At 53.6% G+C, this 26183-nt stretch overlaps 8 protein-coding genes across 8 annotated transcripts; 2 read left to right on the top strand and 6 right to left on the bottom strand.

Moving 5' to 3' along the window:
* Positions 1-1364: 1364 nt before the first annotated feature.
* Positions 1365-2000, bottom strand: CH63R_07889 (uncharacterized protein; the record flags this gene model as incomplete). The annotated part of the gene is made up of 1 exon (XM_018302863.1): positions 1365-2000. One exon carries the CDS (start codon positions 1998-2000, stop codon positions 1365-1367), a length of 636 nt encoding a protein of 211 aa, XP_018157641.1.
* Positions 2001-4439: 2439 nt separating this feature from the next.
* CH63R_07890 (NmrA-like family protein) lies at positions 4440-5384 on the bottom strand (the record flags this gene model as incomplete). The annotated part of the gene is made up of 1 exon (XM_018302864.1): positions 4440-5384. One exon carries the CDS (start codon positions 5382-5384, stop codon positions 4440-4442), a length of 945 nt encoding a protein of 314 aa, XP_018157642.1.
* A 1131-nt stretch (positions 5385-6515) lies between these two features.
* Positions 6516-7511, top strand: CH63R_07891 (WW domain-containing oxidoreductase; the record flags this gene model as incomplete). Its single annotated transcript, XM_018302865.1, has 1 exon — positions 6516-7511. One exon carries the CDS (start codon positions 6516-6518, stop codon positions 7509-7511), a length of 996 nt encoding a protein of 331 aa, XP_018157643.1.
* A 494-nt stretch (positions 7512-8005) lies between these two features.
* On the bottom strand, positions 8006-8346 carry CH63R_07892 (uncharacterized protein; the record flags this gene model as incomplete). The annotated part of the gene is made up of 2 exons (XM_018302866.1): positions 8006-8186; positions 8306-8346. The coding sequence occupies 2 exons, from the start codon at positions 8344-8346 to the stop codon at positions 8006-8008; spliced, it is 222 nt and encodes a 73-aa protein (XP_018157644.1).
* Positions 8347-12951: 4605 nt separating this feature from the next.
* CH63R_07893 (uncharacterized protein) lies at positions 12952-13352 on the bottom strand (the record flags this gene model as incomplete). The annotated part of the gene is made up of 2 exons (XM_018302867.1): positions 12952-12983; positions 13082-13352. The coding sequence occupies 2 exons, from the start codon at positions 13350-13352 to the stop codon at positions 12952-12954; spliced, it is 303 nt and encodes a 100-aa protein (XP_018157645.1).
* A 213-nt stretch (positions 13353-13565) lies between these two features.
* CH63R_07894 (Phosphatidylinositol-specific phospholipase C) lies at positions 13566-14621 on the bottom strand (the record flags this gene model as incomplete). Its single annotated transcript, XM_018302868.1, has 1 exon — positions 13566-14621. The coding sequence occupies one exon, from the start codon at positions 14619-14621 to the stop codon at positions 13566-13568; it is 1056 nt and encodes a 351-aa protein (XP_018157646.1).
* Positions 14622-15102: 481 nt separating this feature from the next.
* CH63R_07895 (uncharacterized protein) lies at positions 15103-15699 on the bottom strand (the record flags this gene model as incomplete). The annotated part of the gene is made up of 2 exons (XM_018302869.1): positions 15103-15321; positions 15541-15699. 2 exons carry the CDS (start codon positions 15697-15699, stop codon positions 15103-15105), a joined length of 378 nt encoding a protein of 125 aa, XP_018157647.1.
* Positions 15700-24158: 8459 nt separating this feature from the next.
* Positions 24159-25701, top strand: CH63R_07896 (ER membrane protein; the record flags this gene model as incomplete). The annotated part of the gene is made up of 3 exons (XM_018302870.1): positions 24159-24324; positions 24459-24760; positions 25147-25701. 3 exons carry the CDS (start codon positions 24159-24161, stop codon positions 25699-25701), a joined length of 1023 nt encoding a protein of 340 aa, XP_018157648.1.
* Between the last annotated feature and the right edge of the window lie 482 nt (positions 25702-26183).

Here is a 26183-nt window from a genome sequence, read left to right on the forward strand (position 1 = left end):
AAGCAAGTGCCATCTGAGTGTAATGCTGTCACCAGCAGCTAGCCGCTACTCAGGGCAGTTGCCTAGTGCTGAACTAAGATTGCTGTTCAGGCCCTTGTCAGAACCTCTCAGAAACGATTATCCGTATCAGCAACTGTACTGGTGACAGTATTGAGTTCTATTTGATGCATGAAAGCTACTAGGGAGCGTCACGCAGACATCGCTCCGACAAGCGCGATCTGCGGACGCGCCTGCATAGGCCCGAGGACGCGGAACTGCGTGCTATGGTGTTTGAAGCCATCGAGAGGGAGAACCGGTACCGTTTCTACATTCACAAGCTCTTCCCACCAAGATTCCTCACGAACCGCACTAGGTGGTATATTTTACAAAGGCGGCAGCGGATTTTAGCGAGTTCCAGAAACACCAGAACCGAGGCTTGGATGTTTTGGTATCTGAGACGAGTTGGGCGACGAAGAGGGAATTATAGATAGAGTACGAGATTGGGTTATGAATAACAGGCGGAAGAAGAAAGACTAAATAGAAGAATCTGAAAAGAACGGAGAGGACACGTTATGTAACCAAAGGCACCGTCGTCTCCTGCCTCGACAGCGACATCCTCGCCTTTCCGCCAGCAATCTCCATCAGTTCATTGCCCAGCTACAACACTGACACTGCGAGTAGTCGGTGCAGCATCAAGCAGGATGCAGTAGAGCTACTTCAGCTTGGGAATGCAAGAAAGGCCTTTACTTTATCGACAATGCGTGCGTAGTGGGAAGAGGGTGAAGCAACTAGGTAGCTAATGTTGTAAGTTACGGGGGGGACGTCATTTCATATTGAAGCGTGGAAAAGAAAAACATCAGGTACGAATTTGCATGCTGGACGTACCTACTTAAGAAGGGAAAAAAAGGGGCAGGGAAGGAGCGGTCAGCGTCCCTTCTGTAGGCTGAAGTCGATGTCCACAGCCTCACAGGCGGCCTTGAGATTTGAATGATTGAGCTGTACGCGGGATCAAGATTCAGCTCATAGAGTGATTGAGCATACGTTTTCGGTTTGGAGAGGGAGCAGGATACATTGGAGATACTTGTTGGAAACAAATTCTTTCTTACCTTGAGTCGCGATATGTCTGATGTCACGCATGTCACAGATGGTTTTCTTTAGGACATATTGAAAATTCAAGGCAAGGAAGTCCCTTGACTATGGGCCCGTGTTCATTTGTGGCCAAAACAGAAGGGTATGCTATCTGCAGTTCCTTTTTAAAAAATCGCGTCAAAGCGAATCTCGTCCCCAGGTATCTTTGCGTGCTTTGTCAATGTGTGGTGAGTGTTCTAAACCTTAATGCTCTCCTTGGGAACTCCGACCTGATTTGAGTACTTCTGGGGAGCCTCCTAAGTGTGTACCCAGTGCTCCTCAACCAGGCGAACACGCTTGACCTCCTCCACATCCTCGTCGGCGACGATGTCCTTGCCCTGGGCCAGGTTGATGAGGCGCGCGCGTCCCCAGTGGACAATCTTGGCCCAGTTCCAGCTGCCCACTCGCTCCATCTCGTTGGTATCGTAGTGCAGTCCGACCTCGATGCTGGCCTCTTCGAGTGTGAGATTTCCCTCAATGTCAATGGGGGCGTTGGAGAGCTCCGAGTCTCGGTGGCCCTGCTGGTCCACCCAGAAGAAGCTTGCGACAGCCACGTCGAACTGAGGGTCGATCTTCATGCTGACCTTGAGGAGAACAGGCTGACCGGCGCGACGGTAGCTGGGGACGGTTCCATTCTTGGGAACGTCCTCATTGAGCATGCCAATGCCGAGGGCGCTCTCATCGTTGGTGCGCTTGCGGAGCTGGGCAGGGGCAATGTTAGGCTTGCTTGTATTCCAGCCGGATTTGAACACTCTGTTCCAGAACTCATCGCGGGTCTGGTCGATAGTAGGGGCTTCAATGGGGTGGTTGCGACAGCCGAGAACTGTAAGGAGGTCGTCACACATGTGCTTCTGGTGCGCTGTGAGCTGACTGAGGCGTGAAATAACTGCCATGATGTCTTCTTGATTCTCTTTGTTCTGCCTAAATCTATGCAATTTCTGTCAGTCAAATTCGGATTGTAGGTTGAATCTTGGGGTGTCCAAACCGGAAAAGTGAAGTGCAAGTGTGGGCTAAAGTGCTTTGTTGAAGGTGTAGAAGTGTCGGAGTAATAAGCTTTCTCTTCTGTGGCTCTTGGAATGTCTAGAATGAAGAAAGAGGAATCCTGGTAGGAATTTTTCAAGAGAAAGGACCTTAGGTGTGGTATGCGATAGAAAGCCAGAGAATTTCTGTGTGCGGTTGGTAAGGTGACTGGGTGAGAGTGAAGGAGGTGTGAAGTTGAGGATGTGACTGAACTGCATCTGAGAGTGTTTATAATTTACTGCCGACAGTCACTACGCTGGTGCAAATGGAAACAACCATGAGAATTTGCAAGAACGCGACTTCCGTAACAGACAGGTTGTTCAGGGACAGCAGCTATATCGACCAGGCCAGCTGCTTAGACCTCACTCAAGCGCCCTAACCATGTAAGTTCCTAATGCATCTATACAATAGGAGAGAACAGAAAAGTAAAATAATGGGATTTTTTTAGTTTGTGTTGACATAGATAGAGCGCTTGGGTCTATTGCATAATGCTAAGAGGAAGCAAGCTTGTATTCATTATACTGTTCCACAACCGCAATAGACACTAGATAACGTAGACCTAGCCACGAGCCCCAGAATCAACTCTAAAACCATCTAGAAGGATTACTTGGGATTTGGCCTGACCTTAAAACTTGTCAAAGTTTCTCTGTACTTGAGTAATTAACCCTTACTAAGGGGCCGCTGCTGCCACGAAATTTCCCGCTACTGAAGTCGAGACCTACGATACTGTTCGAGGAGTGTTTCAACTCACGTTCAGATTTCAGCCAGCCCATCAATGCCTTTCTAGGCTTCCCTGTCGATGTCAATAATGACGCCCTCACCAGTATTTCTTGCCAGCGTAAAAACACCCTCCCAAAACCAGGAGTCCGGCACAATTCTAAGGTAGGCACAGATTTTTCTATTCATTTGTGTTGATGTACAAAAGGAGTCAAGAATTACAATGTGACGTGGACCATTCGCAGGAAGCTTGACAGCCATGCTCAACATTTCCACCATTACAAGGACTTGGGCGTATCCAACTGCACTAAAATGCCAAGATACTTCTCCGTTCAAGAAAGTGAGCTGTCCAGCAAGAAGGCCATTGAGGCCGGACAGAATGTCTTTGTTTATGTGCTCCTCGTTACTCGAACTTTTGGGTCTCTCGAGGGCACGTAGCTCTTGTTGATTGATTCACCGCCAATGGCCATAGAACTGGCATTGTGCAAAAAGAAAAAAACCCCTCCGTATTCAGCGCGTAGTTACATACAGGCCTTCTCCAAAGAGGACTATCATATGAGGTGAATAAGGAATAAGCGAACCCTCTCCATTCGAAACTCTATTTAGTTTTGCTGTACTATTGAATAAATCGGCTTCATTCCTCCATAGCTATTCAACAATCCGAATGTTCGTTCTCCCAGACCCGCAGCATGGAGCCGGTTCAGAGACTGCAAGTAGTAATTCAATTGTATACCACATCGGTGAATCATCTTACTCAGAGACTTTTTGGCCTCGTGGCGCAGCGTCTGATAATTCCTCTAATGGAAAGCACATCGCAATGATTGATCATATAAACCTCGACGTCGAGAAAACTACCACTCCTTGGGCCCAGGAAAAATTCAGCTTGATGTCTTAATTAACGTCGAAGCTTCTTCCTAGAATTCCCTCCTCAAGTACAAAGATTGTGTTAGTCTCGCATGATCACTCGATCGAGATGAACGAATAATGCAAGTGATGCTGACTTTCGTATGGTGCTGTGTGTATCTAGAAGGCTGGAAAGTGAGGGGAGTTCCTGACGATGGCAGTGATGAGGCAGGACCAACGGAGACAAATTCGAGTGACCTGATTGATCTATTCAGTCACCTTTCAGTCAGAATCCGACTGGACATCAACAGATTGCCTTCCTCAAAACCCATTCAACGTTCAGTGTCGATGCTTGAGATGCATCGTCGCGCAACTCATAGCGTGGGCTGTCTGGGTAGCCCCAGGGATGTCAAAATTGTACGTCAGGCACTACTAAGTGCCATTTGTGGTGTCTCTCAAGAGCTCACGCTGGAAGTGCGTTGCTTTGGTCTAATGATAACATTCCTCGTCCATGAGAGAGAGGGGGTCAAGTATGGTGGCCCGGAGATATGACCTCGAGATCAGTGTGTACTTTGAGTCTTTCATAGGCGAAAAGTGTGAAGGCAAGAAACTCAGATTGAACATCAAAACAAAAGCTGTCCGGCTTTGTATAATAATAGACTGCCTATCAGACAGTCTATTACCTGTCTCTCATCTTATTGTGCTCTTACTTAGGAAATGGAACACAAAATAGGACTCGGAGAGGCAGGTTCCTAGTCCTCTAGCATGTCCTTGAAAATTTCGTCAGGCGCACGTTTCGGAGCAAAAATCTGAAAGACCTCTTTGCTTGTCGTAGAAGCCGTGCACTTCCCTTCCCAAGCTGTTTCCAGAGCACGTTTGATTGAGAGAATGACACTCTTTGACTCTTGAGCCTGCGCTGCCTGTTGGTCGATGAAAGACAAATCCTGAAATCGAACATCTTCAAGTTTTGTTCCAATGCACTGCTCAACCATTGTTACGATCTGCCGCCCGGTAATATCTTCTGGTCCGTTCAAGACGTATTTCGCTCCGTGATGAGGCGTAACATCAACCTGAGTCAGAAGTCGAGCTGCGAGAATTCCGACCTCGTACGGATCAATGCTGGCAACGGGCGCGTTTTCGGAAGCCATGAGCCTCAGAGTGTCCTGCCTGCCAGTCTTGCGGAAATTCTTGATCAACTCCGCAGCAGGGTAGAGGTACATCTGCGTAAAAACATTGGGCTGCAGCGAGGTCCACCGGAGACCTTGGAACTCAGGCGAGCCCAGCAGGGTCTCAAGCGCCCAATGTGCCCTTGGATAAAATGCAGGGCAGTCCGGACGCACGTTCGCGGCAGTTGTCGAGATTCGGACAACATATTCAACGCCTGCTGTCAACGCGGCTAGGTGAAACGCCGACTCTTCGGCGAATTGACCAGGGTGCACGTGTGAAGCAATGAAAGCTCTCACGACGTTGTTCTGCTGGAGCCACTCGGGGGTGATGTCTGCCCAATCTTTTTCCACCACTTCGACGCTGGGTAGTTCAGCAAGCTGTTTTGCCACAGTTCCGGAGGAGGAGCGTGTAAGGGCAAGAATCCTGTGTCGGGAGAAGTTGGTTGAGGTTTTCAGAAGGTCCGATAAGGTTTCAACAACGCCACGGCCGGTGTTGCCAGTGGCGCCAGCGACAAGAATTGTAGGAGGCATGGTTAGGGGTTGGAAATTGGTGCAATGCAAGAAGGAGTGCGGTCTGTGTCAACAAATAAATGTTCGATTCGAGGGTGTGTGCCAAAAGAGAAAGCCAGGAGAACAACGAGAACCGAGTGAGGTGGTGGGAGAGAGACGTTACTTAGTTATTTTGGAGTCCCACTAAACATCACTTACACACTCTAGGACCAAGATCAGAACAGCGGAGTTTAAGCACGCTGAGGTAATCATGCCGCGCCATTGGTCCGTTTACGAATCTTGCAGGACGTGATCTGCAGCGGGCCGCCCCACAACGCGATCTATGCTTAGCAATCAGTCGGGGGAACCTTCGTAGCTGTCCGTCCCTGTCCGTCCGTGATGCTGGGTAAGTTTTGCGTCCAGGTCAGGTAGTTCTTGGCATATGATCCATAGCCAGCGTCGAAGCATGACCTAATTGGCCGGACACTTATCTGAGCGCGCGAAGTATTAGTGCTTGGATCTTAGATCAACTTTATTGCAAGCCAGAGGATACCTGACATGGGTATAAAACTTTCAGCCGCAATCATATTGTGGTTACAGGCAAATATTTTTCCCGCGGGTCAGGCACACTGTAAAGGCGCAGCCACACTGAACTTGACATCAGTACAAAGTACATCTATCTGGCCAACTCACGGACGTATTCTGTTCGCTTTCCAGACGTGTCGCCAGTCCGGTCTGACAAGGACAGGGCTAGACAGGCCAGTCTTTGTGCCATATTACCTGACTCGCGGGCATAACTGACCGTATGTGTACGATATTAGTAGAGGTCACAGATCAAACAGGCGAAAACTACCGATCAACTTGCAAAGTCCGCAACCAGGCTCAAGTCCGCAGGTAGCTGACAAAAGCAAAAGCTTGTTAGAGATGGTCTTATTTTCGCCGGACGGACAGTGACAGCGCAGGAGTGGAGCAGCAGGGCGCTCTAGGACTCAGAAATGCCGAGTTCGACAAAATCACGAGCGCAAGCGTAGATAGCTTATGTCCAAACGAGACATATAAGACCTGGAAACCATCCTCTTCTTAGGTCTGCATTCACACCGAGTTGCTTATTCTCAGCCTACATCATCATTTGACCCTCAATCTCAATCTCAATCCCAATCTCAATCGCCGATTATGTCCCGCTACGCAGCAGCCCACGCCAATCCTCAGGGCCCTGGCGACGCCAGACCAACTGCACTGCAGATCATCCAAGACGAAGGTGTCGAGGGCAAGCTAGGCGACAAGGTCATCGTCATCACGGGCACCTCATCCGGAATTGGAATCGAAACAGTTCGGGCGCTCTCGGTCACTGGAGCGAAGCTTTTCCTGACGGCTCGCAATCTCGCCAAAGCAAAGGAAGCCCTGGCAGGCATCTTCGACCCCAGCCGTATGGAGCTTGTCGAGATGGACCAAGAGTCGCTGCAAAGTGTCCGTCTCGCAGCTAGTACCATCTTGTCTAAGACGGACAAGATCAATATCCTCATCAACAATGCCGGAATCATGGCTATTCAAACTCTTCAGTACACCAAGGACGGGCACGAGCTCCAGTTCGGCACCAACCATTTGTCTCACTTCTTGTTCTTTGAGCTGCTGAAGCCCGCCTTGTTAGCGGCTACTACGCCAGAGTTCCACAGCCGTGTGGTCGTCGTGTCTTCGACCGCCCATCTGAGGAATGGCATCAACGACTCGGACGACTACAACTTCGAAAAGAGCGAATACACCCCTTGGGGGGCCTATGCGCAGTCCAAAACCGCCAATATCTACATGGCCAACGAACTGGAGCGGCGGTATGGCTCTCAGGGCCTTCACGGACTAAGCCTCCACCCCGGCGGGATCATGACCCCTCTCGCAAAGCATCTTTCAAAGGCCGAGTTGGACAGCGCCACAACCGGCGGAGAGCTATACAAGGAGTTCAAAAGCCCTGAGCAAGGAGCCGCAACCACTGTCTTGGCGGCTATTGGAAAGGAATGGGAAGGAAAGGGGGGGAAATACCTTGCCGAGTGCGCCGAGGCAGGCCCCTCAAAGGACGAGGGAAACCCCTTCGGCTCGGGGTATGCCAAGCATACATACGATCAGGAGAAGGAGGGTCGCCTGTGGAGAGACTCGCTCAAGCTTGTGGGGCTGGCTTAAAGTCTTTCCAATGGGATAAGTTGTACTCCGACGTCCAGTTCTAAGTATCATTCGATAGAAATCATGTTCGATATGTATGGTATGATGCCTGTTAGGCCGTGCGAAACGTTTGTTGACAGCGACTTTTCCGAGAGGAAGAACCATAGTACGAGTCCTGTGAAGAATAAGTCAAAGCAATGAGCGCTCACCAGCAATCAAGATACAGTCACTAGGGGGCATTCTGTCTGTTTATTCAGAAGGGTCAACTTTGTCGCCCTTGCTCCGTGGTTACGGGGGGCTAGCTAGTGGGCCATGCAATGAGCAGTAGCAGAGTTCTGAAACGCAAAAAACATACAACACCAGGTATTCGCTGGTCGTCACCGACCCAACTACTAATCCGGCCCTCATTGGCTTATCTATGGGAGAGCGGACGGGATCCCGAGTTCTCCAATGGGTATGGTCGTATGTGCCAGTCCTGATGTCTGGCAATGATTATATTCCGTGACTTTAGGGATCTAGGCCTTCTGCTTGTACTGGTTCTCGGAACATCCGTCCCCGATAGATTTCAATTGCTCCTTCGTGGGGTAGGGAGACATGAAGTCGCTGTTGTTCGGCGTATTGTCAAGGAAGGTGTCAATGCGGTTGTCCTCATCAGGTTGACAGATCAGATTGAAACAGAGAGCAACGTAATGGGACCTTGAATGTCGGTAAGAATAGCGATGAATGTCCCATCCTGCAATCTTGTGGCATTGACGCACGTTCGGGGTAGCTCTATGACTTAGAACTTTGGCTGGTCATACCATTCTTTCCCTTACATCCCAGGTACGAGGCGGTAGCCATGTAAGCTGATCGGCATGGCGGTAGCACATCCGCCGAACCTGCAGGTCTGAGCATCTCCAATGTCGGTTTGACGGTTGCCTAGCCTGCCCGGTTGAAGGACGATTCTGAGCGGCAGCCGAAACTTTTTAGAAGCTGACTGAGAGTTCGAGACAGGCAGCTTATCATCATCCCGCTGCGTTGCAATTCTGGCCGATGTAGGTTAGACGTCGTTCCAAAAGCAGGCCAATGATGACAACCCATGCATGCACTAAGCAAGTATATCCCTGTAAAAGATCCACTAAATGTGTCTCATTTGTTTATCTTATCAATCTAATCAATCTTATCAATCTCATCAGCATTTTGTCCTCCCTTGCTGATACCGAAGAACAGCCAATCGCGAGAAACAAATTTACTCCCGGCCTAGAGCTCTCAACTTGGGCTCCCATCTCCACAACAACAGCGGTACCGGGCATCCGAGGCCGACAAAGATGACGGCGAGCACGCCGTTGCCCCAATCCTACCCCAGGCGGACGACAGCTACAGGGCATTATCAGGAAGGCGGAGCCCATTACGTTGGAGAGCATACTGATTGCTATGTTTGCTGACGCGGCGTGCGAAGACTTATCCAGCAGGTAGGAGAGCATAGCTTAGGCCAACAAGAAACTGCCGCACACGAAGACGGCCAACGCCAACGTCCAATAAGGCCCAGCGCACCAGTCTCAGCCGCCCACCTATACCCAACAAGCCCAAAGGAAAACATAATGACGCCTAGAGACTAGATATAACCTGCAGAACTATAGATTCATATTGCTTTGTGCAGTTCCAGCTTATTGCTTTGCGAAGACTAAGTCCATAAAACGTCCTCCTGCCTAGGCAGTAATAGCAGTACCTACAGAGATAGCAATATAGTAGAAGGTACTAGCAAACTTAGACCAGCTATATTAATTAATCTAAAGGGTAGCAAAATTCAAAAGAAGAAGACGGTAAGTACTAAAGTTCAAGGCTATAACTAGGGCGATCATTTAGGCATTCGGGTGTTGCCAAAGGAGTTGCAGCAGCCAGCGCAAGTTGGCAGCTACCTTAGAAACCTCCACCTGGAAGGAAACTTATCTTTTCAGAGAAGCTGCAAAGGCGACTGTATGGTGTTTGTGAGCCAGCAACATGGGGACGTAGCTTTCCCTCACGAAGGCGATGCCTGCGGCCCAGACGCCGGCGTTGAAGATGCTCGACATTCAGAGGAGCCAAGGCCACTCCAGCTTCTGCGTGATGACTCCGACCACAAGAGGGCCCAGTGCCGGCCTGAGTTATGGTACAAAGGTCGCGATCGCGAGGGATTCGCCCCGCTCCTCCTTCTGACACATCTCGGCCAAGATAGGGCCCCGTCAACTGCGAACCGCATGTTAAGGCAAGTTTCCATCGACGGTGCAGCAAAATGATTAACTTGCAGTAATTCCCACGCTTGTACCAGAGCCAGCAATATATCGGTCAATGACAATGACCAATAGAGCCGGTGAGCGGCTCACGGGGCACAGGGCGTTCCATAGCATGTAGAAGCGTTGCAAAACAGCCACACAGGCCCGCGCCCTTACATTGGCGAAGCGCTGACCAGTTGAATGGATTGCTAGAGTCGTTGGGGCCGTCCCAATTGCACTGGAGATGAACAAGTTTCAATTCAGCAATCGGATGAGCGCGAGAGGGACTGGCACAAACTACCCACCTCATGTCCTTCGAGAGGTTGAGAAGGCATGTGAGGTTGGCTAACCGAGGCAACTCTGTTATCTCAGCCGAGTTCATAGTTGAGGTGGTGGTATCCCTTGTCTTAGAAGGAACGTTGTCCATAATTTCAAGTTTCTCAACACACTGCTGATCTGATTGAAAGTATGTACCATAAGAGGCGGTGCAGTGGTGAAGTCGATTCGGATGACCGCTCGATGATAGTAACGACTTGAGCTCATGCCACGTTGATGATAAGCAAATGATAGAAAGATGCGCAACTGGATCTGGCGGGAAATCCCATGCTCATAAGGGAAAGAACTATGGAATAGGTCCTGAGATTGCTAGAAAGGCGATGTCTGTTAATCAATGTGAAAATCTAGGCTAGGTGGCCACGTAAAGTCCGAACGGCGGCCAAGTCAACATGCATGGTTCATTGGCCGATAAACGTAACTGCATGGAGCTGGCTGCCGTGACTTACAAGAGTTCCTGGGGAGACGTTATGCCACATCAGGAGCAGAAGCGACGTCGGCTGACCCTATCTGTATGTCTGGGACGATGCGGTGAGGTGACTGCTTCATCAATGAGTCTTCTGCCTACACGAGTAGAAATCATCTATGTACTCTGCGTATGTGGTTGATACGTCTGCAGCATGCAATTACGCCACTCCTGTTTAGGGTTTAGCCAGACATCGCGGTATGCCAGCCCAGCACCAAGATATAACTACGCGGGGCGAATCCAGAGATGACCGATGCCACATGTGCAGCAAGACCCATGTGGACAAAGGTTCCGGAACGCGACGAGCATGTAGTTGAATGAGCCGAATGACGCATACGCCGGTATAAGAAGATATGGGGTTTGTACCCTCGTGTACTGATTCCAGAACCCAAATGCCCCCTCGACGAGATCGGACATGACAAGGCTAGGAGATGGCATGAAACGTTTCAAACGAATAGATCGCCAAGCTGCCCTCCCTAAATATTTCATTCTCTGTAAGTATGCGAACGCAGTTTTCTACGTACAATATTCTTGCTGTAGATTTCAATACCAATAGAACCGAAGACCAAGACGATAGGGTGTTAGGCTTTGTCAGTGGCTTGGGGTATGACGTCTTTAATGGCCTCACCACTGACTACTGCAAAACTTACCTCGACGACCCGACTGCCAACTGATATACCTAGCCAGCGAACGATTAGAACTCGATTTGCATTGAAGAAAACACACACGCTTCCGAGCGCGAGAAGAAACACGTGACAGAGATATTGGTATCTTCTAGCATACCTCAAGGAACAGCACGGCCAAAGAAACGCCTGTTTCTTGCCGACACCATTGAGAAGAGCGCCCGCCTGTGCTCATGAAAGTTTTGAGTGTAGCTCGCACGTTGTCCCATAACGACTAGGTAGTACCAGAATGGGACTCCTTTGGGTCTGTTCAAACTCAAAGAAAAGTCGTAAGCCAGATAGGTGGGACACAACTCGCGAGACACGATGCTCTCTTTTGAGCAACTCTTGCATCCTGACTTGTTTAGGACTCCCTTCCGTTGACCAACGAGGTGTCTCCAGTCGAGACCGTCTATATTTCGACGAGTGTATCAAACTCTGGTAGTCTAAATCCTCTGCATTGACGTTTCTGTTTTGGAACACTTTACAGAAATACCAGCAAGATGATAATGGCCCCAATCTGACCAAGACACGTGCCTATCGCTGGCTGCAGCTGACTAGTTTCTCTCTGCCTCGGTACTCCTGGGGTGTTCGCTCTGACGGCTGTTGGAGACCTCGGTGCGAGGAAAAAATAGAGTTTCTTAAATCACCAACAGTATGTTCAAGCTTCGTCACAGAGGTGGATTATCAGAATCTATGTCAACCTTGGCAAACGAGGCCTGCTCAACCCCCTATCCAAATCCATGACCAGACAGTCTCTGTTTTCAGTGGCTTCTATAGCTCATAGGTTAGACGCGAGAAATTCTGCAACCATATAGCCCGAAGTCAACGTCAAACGCCTATCCCTCCGCCTTCAAGACCCTTATCCAGAGTCCGTATCTGTCCCAAAACCCCCTCTCCCGTTCGCTGTAGCCGCTAGCAGTAGCAATGAACCCTCTTCTAAGTCTGCAGCGCTAATAGAGAAAAATGAGGGGTTTTCGGCAAAGTGCTCCCAACACTCGGCTATCGCATGAGACATCTAGCCCAATGTTAACAAGAAAGGTTGGGCCGGGGCCTTGGAAGATCATCCGGTAGGTCCGCAAGTCGTAACCGGTGACGACCCGAAGCTCCACTCGGGTCCAGAACGAATTGCTCGCGCTCGTCCTCTCGCTTAATCGACAGTCCCCGGATATAAGGGGAGGGGAAAGAGGTGAAAACATGCGACGTGTCCACCGGGAAACATGAATGAAGATCGCTGTGTTGCATGGTGATGTGCGTACCCGTTCCTGAAGATCTTTTTGCACATGCGAAAAAAGGGAACGGGGGAGAGGAGGGGGTGGGGAAGACAAAATCACCAATGAACATGACGTTGTGGACGAATGGACAAATCCCATCTCTCGTCGTGGCCCCAACGAGGTCGAGATGCAGGCGAGGTGAAACCGCCACTTGCGTAACGGGCGTCGAATCGGACCCGGCAAGCGGAGTAGGGAGAGATGTATCTACAGGGGGAAGGGGGCAGGGAAACAAGATGAATGGGAGATAGCAGCAAGACTGGCACAAAGCAAGGCACAAGCGGTGCCAGACGAGAGAAGTCGCTTGCGTCTACGATCGAGATCGCGTGGAGAGTTTGGCGCAGATCAAAACAACCGACGGGCGACCGAGTCCAGCGCCAAAAAAAAAAAAAAAAAGGATTGAAGAAGTGAGTAAGTAGTACCGCCGCTCGACTTAGCCGGCAAACCGAAACACAACAACGCGCGTGTGGCCGTTTGCCTCGACGGCCCGAATGGACGTCACACCACGGATCCGCCGGGGCGGATTGTTTCTGTGAAGAGGGGAACTGTGGGAAAAAAGGGCGAAACAAAAAAACTTGGGGGGGAAAAAGAGAAAGAGGGAAAAGAGCTCTCACACACACACACACACCAACAGAGCAAGCGCCGGCGCCGTTTCGGGCTGTGCGGATCACCCGGCCTCCGACGCTAGCGCATCCGCCGAAGATCCTCATCTTCCGGGCGGGGCGTCGACGGACGGGCTCGGACGAACCAAATGGCACTTCACCGCGAGACGAGAGCGACGCGTGGGAGGGGCGCAGGGGGGCGGGGCTCCGTTGTGTCCAGCTTTCGATACTGATGATGACGAACACGACGAGAGACACCCACACAGTCTTGGTTTGAAGAACTGCCTGATGCAGCATGGTGATTCATGAAGTCCCCGACTCGGATATGGCACCGTCACAAGTCATGGGGTAAGGGAGCAGATGGCGCAAAGTTTGAGATCCCAGCGCCCGCAGTATGTACGATATCATGACGTGCACTGACGCGACAAACGAGGACGATTACGAGTGATGGTATTACTGGACCCTACAGAAGAAAACCCCGAACCAGCTGGCCGGGCGATCCGGCCCGGCTCACAACTCGGCGCCGCGGTCCGTCAAGGGCCGGTTCCGGGCCAGCACCTGGTCGACGAGCTCCTTGCCGGGGAAGTCGATGATGACGACGCCCGTCTTACCGCTGTCGCCGCGGTCGGCGGTGGCGGCGAGCCAGTCGCCGGTGCGGTCGTTCATGCCGGCGACGGTGCGGTTCAGGTTCCCGGCGGCGGCCTCGATGGGCAGCACGCCGACCGAGGCGCTCAGGTGGGCGAGGTACAGGACGCGGTTGACGTGGTCCCCAGCGGTGGCGGCGCGGCGCAGGGCGTTCTCGATGGCCTCCCACTTCATGTAGAGGTGCTCGACGCTCGGGATGATCCAGAGGTCCTCGAGGACCATGTCGGCCGAGGCCCAGACGACGCCGTAGGGGCTCTCGGGGCCCTTGGAGGGGAAGTTCTGCAGTAGGAAGATCTTGCCGCGGAGGGCGCCGAGGGTCGGGTAGGGCTTGCGCGGGTCGTGCTTGCGGAAGTGGGACTTGGCGCCGGGGGAGGTGACGGTGGAGTTGTGCAGGTAGAAGTTGAAGGCGTCCTCAAAGGTCATGGTGTTGGCGCCGAGGGGCCGGCCCTCCTCCTTGAGGCGCATGACGACGGTCTCGCTGGGGTGGTCGTCGAGGAAGTCGAAGACGGTGAGCAGGACCTCGGCATAGGAATGGCCGGTGGGCATGGAGGCGTGGTAGATGTCGATCGAGTCGTTGACGAGGCGGCCGCGGATGTCGAGGTAACGCATGCCGGCGTGCAGCTGGGCCGAGAGGTTGTGGTTCTGGCACTGGAAGACCTGGTTGTCGAGGTCGTAGGTCATGGTGTCGTGCGTGCCAGGGATAGAGAGGCTGGTGAGGTTGGCGTCGTCGGGGATGGCGCGCATCCACTCGGCGTGGTCGGCGCGGTTGACGTCGAAGGAGTAGTGAGACTCATAGCCGCGGTAGCAGTGGTTCTTGGACTTGACGAAGCACGGCGCCAGCGAGAGCAGGACGGAGAAGAGGCCCGAGATGAGGACGAAGAAAGCGACGACGTAGAGCAGGGGCATGCAGTGGAAACGCATCTTGGCAGGGTGCGAGGGGACGGAGTTTAGTGGTGAGTTGGTGAGGATGAGAGTGAGTGAGTGAGCGGATCAGTGGCAGTGGGTGAGTGAGTGACACTGGCTGATGTGAGCGAGTGAGATCGCAGTGAGGTTGCAGTGAGATGAGTGAGGTCTCGATGAGGCCCGAGAGGTCCGCGATACACGGCGACGGGTGAGACGCGGATGACGGAGGTTGTTCACGGTCTGGGCAAAGTCTCCGTCCACGGGAAGCCCACCCCGAAGTGAAGTGTAACGCGTGACCTAAGAGAAACACACTCAGAAAAGGAAACACGAAGATGAACGAGCGGGACAGGAGCAAACAGAAACGGCAGAAGAATAAGAAGAAAAATACGAAAGAAAAACAGAGAGTATCGTAAAAGGGCAGCAAGAACACGAAACTTGTCGCTCTTTGCAATCTGTTCAACGCTCTTTTCAAAAGTCAGGTGAAGTCAGGGGGTGACGTTCAAGTCGGATGCTTTCCAGAGGCTCCGATTTGCCCACGTGTTGCCGCCGCATGAGATTGGAAGACCGCACCAACGTTGTTCCGGGCTTCAGGTCGCCTCTGGTCGGGACGCGGGAGGTTCATAGCGTTGGTGCCCCTTCCCCCTCCCTGGAAAGTCATCATGGCCATTGTCAGCTTCGAGATGGTGAAGACCAAAAGAGGTGCATCATTGGGGTGGGCCTGGCATCGTGTAGCATGCTGGTGTTTAAGGCATTCCCAAGGGCAAGATTGGCCCTCTCATGTTGAAAGTCGAAGAAAAAGAAAGAAAAAACAGGGAGAACGACTGATAAGGTGTAGCAGCCTGTCACCTATGAGAGCGGCACAGCGCTTGGGCCCCCGGCGGGAAAGGGAGAAAGGCTCACGGCGGTCGGCACAAGGTCAGAGCCCACTGCCCCGCACGGCTTCGAGAGCCTCTGCGGTACGCTTCAGCACACGGCCGGCCTGGGCCACCGCATAACCAACGACACTTCGGCCGCCAGCCAGCCTTTCCATGACCCGCCCCGGAAATCCATTCTCCCGCCTATCCCTTTCTCTGCTTCTTCCGATCTTTCCACCCATTTCCTCTTCAAAACCCTTTGACCTTGACCGCTATGCGATGCCCGCCTGGGCCGGGACCGGGGCCGGGTAGGTTGCACGAAGGACGTGACGTGACGTGAAATCCACGGGAATATGCGGTGAGCTGCGCTGCGTACAAACCTTACACACACGGGGCAGCATTGGGACAACAAGCATCCATGGACAAAACAGGTTGCTAGCAAACCTGGAAACACACCCGACGCGCCAGGTACACCCTGGAAGGTCACCCCTCTCTTTCTCTCTTCCTCATATCCCCTTTCCACGTCCTCCCACGAGTTGTTGTTCATGACAATATATGCTCGATGCCGGGTCCTTTTCATCATGATCCTTATGGCTGACAGTTCTCCATGAGGCATCTGATCACCCGCCTGCAGCCCGACACAAGGTTTCGAGGCAGGACCATCTCTCGCGCCACGCTGGACCGACCGCGCAAAAAGGCGCCATGCAGTGACGATGCAGTCCTGCAGTCCTGTCCTGCAAGCCCCGCCGTGTCTCCATGCGCCCAGAAACCTTGGGCAACCCATCCCGATCGCCCGTGATCTCTCTCCCAGCCTCTTGTATTTCCTCTAGTCTTTAGAGCAAAAAAAACAACAAAAAAAACCCCTCTCCTTGACCTTCGCGGCTACCCCGCCGACAAGAAGCATCAGCCCCGGTCTGTCAACGTACATATCCGCCTTCATCCCCTCCCCACCCACTCCGCAAGCGGCGTCGCCTGCACCTCGGGTGCTTACATGGCATGACAACCCTCCTCAGCCCCCCCTTCGCCAGAATACGCCGCGAAGCCATCTCCGCTGCGAGTACAGAGTAAATGTCTGGAAAGAAAAAGTTGTCGACGAGATATGCCGCGACACACGGGTGGCGGCATGCCGGGGCAGCCGCGGGGGTGGACGCACGCTTCGAAACTCTTTTCTATATCATCTTTGTCTTCTCTCTCTCTCTCTCTCTCTCCCCGAAGTCAAACACTCGACACGCCGCGTCTGGACCAATGCTAAAATGTCGAGAATATAAGCCCATAGACGACGGCGGCGGCAGCAGCATGGGGTTGCCAGCCATGAGGCTGATAGTCACCACGTCCGAGCTGATGTCGATGGCTGATGGCTCGTCCGCCAATACCCATATGCCAACTCTGTGAGATGCATGTTCAAGTATCCGTACTTACCGCCGGGCTGGATCACTCCCGGCGAGACGGAGGGGGGGGGGGGGGGGATATCGAGACGATGCCACTTACACACCGAGTATCCCAGGTGCTGACTAAAGACCGATCTTCACCCTCCGTCGACCGGGCGGGATACAGCATTCACACGCCGGGCCAGCAACAGGGCGACAACGCAGAGCCAGCGAATTATGCACCGAAGACCGCGGTTCCAGCGTGCCGCCCAGAGACACACGACCTGGCCCGCAAATCGACGACGTCAGCAGCTCGTCCCCCCCCAACCGTCAAGGTTTCCCGAAATCAGCTCATCATCCACCATCGCGTATCTCTGGCCCGTGTTAGACATGCATCACTAGCCAGCCACCCCCCCATCCCCCACCCCACGGAGGTGGCCGTTTAGTGCGATGCACTACCCGATGGATGGTGGAAGGGCTCACTGGGCTGTGGAGCAGAGCGCACGAACTGGCTACTCTTCTGGTCCGTAACTCCTCTCTCTTGCGAACCTCCCTGCTGCTGCTACTGCTGCTACTGCTGCATCGTATTGTCTGCGTGCAGCATGACCGGATTCCTCGCTCAAGAAGGGACGAGCTTCACCAACGGCCTTCCTGGTCTACTGGTACCCGCCGAACGTGCTAAGATAAACCCGACCAACCGCCGCATCCTGCCCAGAAGGCGGGCTTCATGTGATCCCTCGCGCGCCTCGTATCACCCCGATCATTGTCCCCTAAAACACCATCCATCCCATGCCTTTCGTATGCACGCCATGCAATACCACCCACACACCCTCACGCTCCATCCACTAGAGGTGGGAGTTAGGGGGGAGGGTTGGGGGTTCATGGCCCATCGCACCCATTCGCCAATCGCGCGCGAAGTTCCTGGGTTTGGGGGTTTCCCTCGACAACAAGAGCCTCCATGGGCGATCGTCATCCGAACCAGCGCCTCGCTTGGCGGGGCAACACACTCGTTTGGGGGGATTGACGGGCCAAGGAAACACAGGAGTCGGACCAGCCATCGGCACACAGGACCTCCGGGACGCTAGCGCGTCTTGTTGTCCAACATGGCAGACCTTGAGGGGGGGGGGAAAGTATAGAAGAAAAAAAAGTCGGGATAGGGATTTTCTTGAAGAACGGGAGGTGGGAGGGAGAAAAAAAGGTTAAGAGATAGACGATGGACGATCGGTTCTCCGTCCGGCCCTGTTCCCTGTGGTCCGGAGGAAACGCCGAGGAAGCCTGTAAGGAAATACCTTACACCACCTGAGAACCTACTCATAGTACACACGCTTGCGATGGTAGCCCCTCCGCCAATCGGGCCTTTGGAGGCCTTGGAAGAGCGATGGACCTTGCTGTCGTTACTGCCATGCCCCCGCATCGCGCGCCATGGACGGTCGAATTGACTTTTTCTGCCCTCTTCTTCTTCTTCTCTTGTCGCGTCTGGGTTCGATGGCATTTGTCATCGTTGTTGCTCCTTTCGCGGGAGCGGTTCGGTCGTGCAGGCGACGACCACCCAACCCAAGCCCGCTCGGTTGCGACCGCCGACCAAGACGCCGCACCCGTATCTCCATATCGGGGAAACATGCGAAACCGCCTGCTGCTGTTACAAGTTAGCCTGGTGAGGTTCCCGCGTCAGCATCGCGCATGCGCTGTTGTTGTGTCATGGGGCCTAACCGGCGCCCGGCTCTACTTTTGCGGTTTCTCCGGAGGGAGAGCAGTACTGGCTTCCTTTTTACGAGTACGAGAGCTTCGTAGTGTGCCCCCTCCAAGGGGCGCACATGGGAGGGTGGTGATACGAGCCAACATATCCTTCGTCATGTGGTTGCGCTCTGGCATCCCGACTGACTAAAGCGAACCCTCCTCGTGTCAACTCGGCTGGGTGACGCGAGAGAGATCTTAGATGGGTGTTATCAGATGAACCCCCGCCGCTCAAGGTTGGCGATGGGTCCGTCTTCTTCGGAAGCTTCTATCGCGCGGGACTCGAAGTTTCGTCGTCCGGGGGTTGACTAACGGAGGATATTGTAGCACGTTCCCCCCCTTCCCCAGCCATGAGAAGTGCTGTGATGTCCTGCCTTTGATATGGGGCCGTATGCTGGAATGAGTCGTGAAATGAAAAAAAAAAAAAAAAAAGATTCACCACGGTATCCCAAAGTCCTATCCATCGGGAATCTCGCTTGCAGGTACCCCCATCGGACGTGGAGACGCATGTAGCCATCACCGCCACGAGCGTCGCTCCAAAGGGGGGTTAGAAGACGGCGCTGAGCCTCGGTCCTGGTGGTGTTTGCAGCATCTGAGCATCTTAGCATCCTGCAAGGATGGCGAGGACGAGGACGACTCGAAGAGAGAGGCACTGGAAGGCACAAGAGCAACCCCATGGCCAAGACCAGCAAGACCAAGCCGGCAAGGTCTGCCGCGTGTTCAGCGCCGATTTTTGCTTTCCTGGAGGAGGGGGGGGGGCAGCTCTTCTGGGCCGTAGCTCGCAAAAAACAGTTCAATGGTTCCAACGGGCAAAGGGGCAATGTCCATTTGCGGCGAGAAGTAGCATCGAAGGTGTAACCGGATGCGGCGTTTTGTGCCACGATGGAGTGACAGAACCATAATTGATAAGAGGGAGACAAAGAGGGAAGGGGGCATTTTCCCGTAGTATTGACTAGTCGCCCGCTAAGATGCGACCCGTGGCGGTGCAATGCTGTCATCAACACCAAGCATGTGCGGTGTTGTTCATGTTATTGAAGTACGCAGAAACGAAGCGAAGGTGCGGCTCGTAGGTCGGTCACGATGCGGCTGCCGTATTCCAGATGGCGAGCTGGACGATGTGTTGATTTGAACCCGAGCCGCAAGAGCCCCGGGCAGAATGGAGCGCAATGGAAGAGAAATGACTCGGCGTGCCAGCCGTCGGCGGACGAATGCCTCGGGCGCCTGTCTGGACCGGGAAACGAAACAACGACCGGCGCGCCAGCGTCACGAGTGGCCATAAGGGGCTCAGACTGATGAAAAGGGGGGGGGGTTTGTTGCTGACGAGATGAGACCCTCGTTCAGGCGCCAGGACGGGCACAACCCAAGTGAGGCAAAGTTTCATATAGTACAGGGCACAGATACCGACACATGTTTCTTTGCTGCTTATTTGCGCGGGCCCGAGACAGCCGGCGGCCCCGGCTAGTACTCTCCTGTTAAGACACTTTTTGACATTGTGAACATCAAGTCAAACTCGAGATGAGGCCGGGCCCAGGGAAAGCAGGCGATGTCAGTACAATTGATTGTTGTCGAGGACAACAGTCCATACCAACGCTAAGAAGGGAAGGCAGGGCCAGAGGGAAAATAAAAAAGGGCGGAAACGTGGCCGCCCTGGATCAAAATAAGAACAAGAAAGGAGGGAATAAAACAAACTCAACTTGGGGAGGGGAGGGTTCATCTGTCTGTGGGTGCATCACGACTCAGACATTTGCTTAGGGACAATCAGCCGAGTGGGCGGAATAAGATAAGCAACAAGATGAAGGGGCTGATGCAAACATGAAGATCCAGCCAAAAAGCCTGTGAGGTGATTTCCCCGGAGCGCCGGGAGCTGGAATTCAATCAAAGCCCCATACACGCACGCACGCACGCACGCTGCTGCCACTTGCATTTCTGCTGCGGTGTTCACTCGCGGCAAAAAAAAAAAAAAAAAAAAGGCGTGAAAGGTAGTTGTTCCATCCAAGATTGGCAGACTGGGGGGTTACTGGATGGACGGGCCCTCTCCCTTGTCTGGCTTGTCTGTCGTCTTGGTGTTTACCGGCGTCAAGATCACCGCTGTGGGGGGAAACTCAGTCGGCGATGCGCGAGTGTCGCCAGCAGCCACATTAGGCGCCGGGGATTTGGAACAACCGGAGAATCCTCCGCTCGCAGTTGGCGACGGTACTTGTGGTGGTGGTGGTGCTGGAGCCCGGGGGACAGTCAAGATATAGACATGGCCGGGTTACGGCAAGGAATGCAGGCATCATGCCTCTTTTTGATTTACAGGATTCTTCTCCCAACACGGCAGAAGTGAGATGCACTTTTTTGTGTTGTTTCTTGTGCCATTATTCTATTTATGCCAGACCCACCCTGTCGATGTGGTCTGTGCTCTCCGAGGCTTGGCAGCGGAGTGTGACGACATGCGGCCAGGTATGTACCGTATTGAAGAGAAAGGAGCGAGGGGCAGGGGTGAGGGAAGAAAGGAAGGCAAACCAGTCGTGGGGTTTTGCCAATCGCGTCCGATCGCGCAGTGGCAGAAACAACAACAACAACAACAACAACATCATCGTCAACACTCGGCTTCGAGCGCAAGTGAAAGGGAGAGTGAATAAGCCAATGGCCTGGCATGGCATGGTATATCGAGAGGGAGAAAGAGGCAGAGGAGGGCCTGTGATTGAGATTGACCGACGCCGCGCCTGCTCGTCCACTCGGACAATCCAAGGCAATCCAGCGCAAGCTGGCCTCGGGTAGTTCTGTCGGTCCGTCCGCGCAGCCGTTTGATTTCGATGTTCGTTGGGACCCTGCAAGCCTGACAAGTGCTAAGCTACATCAGGCCGAGCGCTCGGGATGTATGCGCCGGGTACGCGGGGCGGGCTCTTGAGTGGCTGGCGTCGGGACAGGGATGCTGTGTCGAGAGTTTCGTGTTGTTGTTGCTGTTGGTAATGCGACTGCTGCGGCCCCTCTCTTGACTGTCTGATTTGCTCGTGGTGGTGTCCCTGCCCGGCGTCTGTGGCTTCTGGTGATGGACTCGTAGGGCGGGCTCAGGGAGTCAGGGAGTCCGGGAAACCAAGTCGAACAGAGGAAAAGAGGGCAAGAAGGCTGGGCACGAATCGGGGGTTTGCCTGCGGAGTGACAACACTACAAGCAAGGCAAAAGGCTCCTCTGTCGACGCATACCTGTACCTGTAGTGTTAGCTGAGGCGTGTTATGAAATATGGATACAAAAGCATAACATACCTAGCCAACTACAAGCCAGACCCTAAGTAACAGCGAGCGAGTGCCCATCACCACCCGGGCTTCCACTAAATGCAACAGCGAGAAGCAACATCACACATTACCGCCAGTGTGTCCATCTCCAAAGGAAGCATGTTCCACACTACCCATCTCTCAGCGCCTCTCAGTCACCGGCCACTTTCGCTCGCTGGCACCGGCACTGGCGTTGGCACGTTCGATCCAAGTGACATTCGTGATTGGGGGGGGGTCGACCGGGGCCTGCCACGGGCGGGGTCGTATAATGGTTATCGTTTGTGTCCTGGTCCTGGTCCTGGTCCCTGGCCCTTGTCCAAGTTCCAGTCGCCCTGGTCGCTGTAACCTGCAACCTGTTGGCCTTTGGCCCCGGTCACGTCAAATCCGCTCGTTCCTGCAAGTTCCAACCACCTGCCGTCCCACTCCTCGCAACTGCCAACTGCTGCCGCACAGTTAGTCAATCGTCAGTTGTGATGCTGATCTATTGCGCTCTAGCGTCCTTTTCTCCCATGTCCCATTTCTCCCATCATCATAATCACCACCATCATCATTATTTTCTCTACCAACCATGCCTCTTTTCTACCTGTAACACCCCTCTCCCCCGATCCACCTTGTTCTTCGATGTTGGCCGCCTTCTCTCCTCCTGCTTCCGCTTACCTGCTTGGCTCGGCCTGATCCTGGTGTTTCTCTTCCGCCTCTTCCTCCTTCTCCCACTGCACCAGCTGCGGCTACCTTTGGCCTAGTTTCATTGGGTTTACCTCACACTTTCATTATTTTTGTTTTTGCACATTTTATCCATCTTCAAATTCTTTGCCCTGCGGATAATTCCTCAAGCACAGTGTACTCCGCCTTGGCGCCCAGCACCACCCCCCCGGCAAGGAGGAGTTCGAGAGAAAAGGAAGAAGAAGAGAAGGAGAAAAAAGAAAAGAAAAAAAGAGGACACCCACCAACCAGCAATCCCACCCACATTCGCTCCACTGCGGCGTCGCCAGTCTCTCGTTTCCTGACCCCTGCTTGCCTTCGACGGGGGTTTCTATTTTACTTTACCACTGTTGTTGCTATCTGCATCTCCCCACGCATCCAAGTACTGCTGCCGTTGCCGTTGTTGTGCAGCTGCAGAAACCAGATCAGATCAGATACACCAGCCGACACCTCGCTCCGCTGGACACCAAGCACGCACTGACTGGTCCACCAGCACGCACCACCACAACCACCATCACCTCACCTCATTCACTTGTGCTCTTCCTTGCCTGCCTGCCTCTTTCGCTTCCCTCTCCTTGGCACCTACTTCTTTTCCACCTAGGGCTGCCTTACCATCACCACCTCGTCTTCTCTTCCTAACCTCCTCCTCCCCCTCCCCCCAAACCCATCCCGACCCGACCACCTACCCCAAGGTTGTTGCCGACGACGGAGACGACGAAAACACGCCATCAGCCCCGATCAAATCGCCTGCGCGTACTTCCACCCGCCCACTTACCTACCGAGCCATCTACCACACCTTAATCGACTCCTGGGTTCCCCGACGAAGAAGAAGGAAGGACCATCGTGGACCATCGCGGACCATTGCTCACTAACCAAGGAGGGAGCACTATTATTATACTCGCCCAGCTGTTGTCTCACACATCTCCAATTCTTATTCCCGATTCCGCGCGCTAGCTGTCTCTAGGGGCAATCATCTCCGTCTCTGGTGCGTGGCTTGGCTGGCTCTCCTTTGCTAGTACCAGTACCGTTCGCCGCCTTCACTTTTGGATTTCACATCTGAACCTTTTTACCCTCTCTGTCCGTCCTTGGCGCCAACAAATTTGGTACCAACGCCACGACTGGCCCCGGTTTCTCTCTCAATCTTCTTCCATCTTCCCTCTCCACCGCGCCCTTTGCTCTCTTTCGAGCTCCTTCATTCGAGTCGACACCTTTTTGTCCTCGTCGCAGCCCTTCTCGCTCGGAACGAACGATCAAGGAACGAGATCCTTTTCCTCTCCCCCCGCCTGCTCTGGAGCACATATCTCACGAACGCCCCGTCCTCGCGTCTGCGTCGACTCTCCTGCGGTTCCCCGTCCGCCTGCGTGGCCGTGTAGGACAGGTGTACAACCTCTTGGTTTTCTGGGAGGACCTTGTATTTTAACCTTCCCTTCCGACGTCCACCAGTCCAGTCAGACGTCAGATGTCCTCCTTGTGAAGGGCCTGACTGCAGGAAGAGTGAGTGCAAAGCTCCTAGAATTGTCCACTCTGATGGATCCGAGGTTCTTCTTTGAACCTGAAGAACACTTTCTACCCCCCTCAGTCTGGATACGAACGCTGACCGAGATACTCTCGACAAGATCCGCTCACGGACACGTAGCCATCATGCTATCATCTATTGAACGAGCTACGAGGTGCATGGGCATCCTCGCCCTCGCTCTCCTGCCAATGGCGAAAACCGTCCAAGCCGTACCCGAGGCCGACTTCCTCCTGCCTCGACAATTACAGCAAACACTTTGCTCCAGCCAAAACACGGCCTCTATGAGCGCTAGTACGTCAAGGCACCTCCCCGAGAAGCCTGGTGGCTCTGGCCCGGCCCTGAATAGTCAGGATATCCGGCCATGACGCCAATGCCGACCTCATGAGCAACCGCAAGCCGACTTGGATGCTGACGTGTTGCCCCAGATCTTAGTACCTGGCAGACGAACGGACTTTGCCAAGACTTTTGCAGAGATAAGAACTACGCTTTTGCCATCGTGCAGTGGCAGTCGTGCTGGTGTTCGGATGTTGCGCCGGCCCCGTCAACGGAAGCGGAAATCAGTGACAAGTGCAACGATATTTGCCCTGGCTACGACATTGAGCGCTGCGGCTCAAGACCGAACTACTTTGGCTATCTGACCCTTGCTAAGACGCCCGTCAGCACCGCAGGCAGCGGAGGCGGCAGCGGAGGCGCTACAACGTCGTCCAAGGTACCATCTTCAACAGCAGTGAGTTTCCCCATCCTACGGCCACCGTTGGTGAATTCGTGGCGTGATTCTGCGTGATTCCCCTGGCTTGATCCAGTTCCCTTGGCTTGATTCAGTCCCCCCCGCCCTCAGACCGCAACATCTCACCTTCACAACGTGCGATGCATTGGCCTAATCGTCTGGAATCCAGGCCCCCCCGGCCCCGCCTGCAACTACTGTTCAAACCGTCATAACAAAAACTGAGATCGTTCAGAAACCAGCATCGTCCGAGTCTGAAACGGCGACAACATCTTCCACAACATCTGTATGCAATCAGTCCAAACAAATATGCCGTGGCCCATGACCAATATTTGATAAAATGACGGGGTGTATCGTCGCTATAGGGTGGACGCTGACTCGGATTCTAGACATCGAGCAAGCCTAGAACGACTGTCCAGACAGTCACAGCCGACGGAACCGTACGGACCGTCACCGTCACGCCAACTGCCACAGGAAACGACGTTGCAACAGGCGCCTCAGAATTGGCCCCTTCGGACCAATCGACGTCGAACGGACCGAGCACCGGCGCTGTCGTTGGAATCGTCGTGGGTGTTATTGGTGCTGTCGTGGCCCTGGCCGGGATAGGACTCTTCCTGTTTTTCAGACGACGGAAGCAACGCCAGAACGAGAACGACAAGTACGACGTGCCCAGCCATCGGGGCAGCTCGGCTGGCATGTCGGGATCGCCACGCAACCCCGAAATGGTTGTGACCGTCGACGGAGGACGGTGGGACCCCGACACAACCAGTGAGCAACGAAGAAGCCGACTGCTGGCGCATGATCCTCGCCTGGACCCCCTCCCGAGAGGCTTGTACGTGCGCAACAAGAGCGCGGAGAGCATCAACACCCTACGCGACGACCAAGATTACTCCCGAAAGGTTCACCAACCGGTTTTGCGAGCGACCAACCCGGATCCCGAATGAACGGCGAAACTGGCATTGGGCGGACCAAGATGACGAGACATATCATCGTTAACGACGTACACGAAACCGGTCCCGGTACAAATTTTCGTCTTTGTATTGCGCTTTTGAGATACCAGGTCGGCGTTTCGATTTCCACTTCACAAGACACTGCATGCGGAGGGCATTGGATGAGTGGGGGTCCCTGCGACAACACCGGGCATGGAGAGTTTCCTTTGGAGAAGACGGGACGGCATCAGCATCAATACACCATGAGCAACATGCCCCAGATCACGAACACGAACAAATCACGCGAGCAACACAAGGGCGCCGGCCAACAGGCGGCCATAATTTCGATTCTGCATATCTCCTATTCAGTTCGCGGGTCGAGTAACAGCGACAGCGCAAGCCAATCGCGTGGAAAGAAGTGGACACACGGCTGCACGAAGCCGAGCCGAGTGAGCATAGACGAAATGGCTCTGCACTCCAGGTTGAGACCTGATGAC

The sequence above is a fragment of the Colletotrichum higginsianum genome, chromosome 5 (genome assembly GCF_001672515.1).
Source record: "Colletotrichum higginsianum IMI 349063 chromosome 5, whole genome shotgun sequence".
Classification (NCBI taxonomy): domain Eukaryota; kingdom Fungi; phylum Ascomycota; class Sordariomycetes; order Glomerellales; family Glomerellaceae; genus Colletotrichum; species Colletotrichum higginsianum.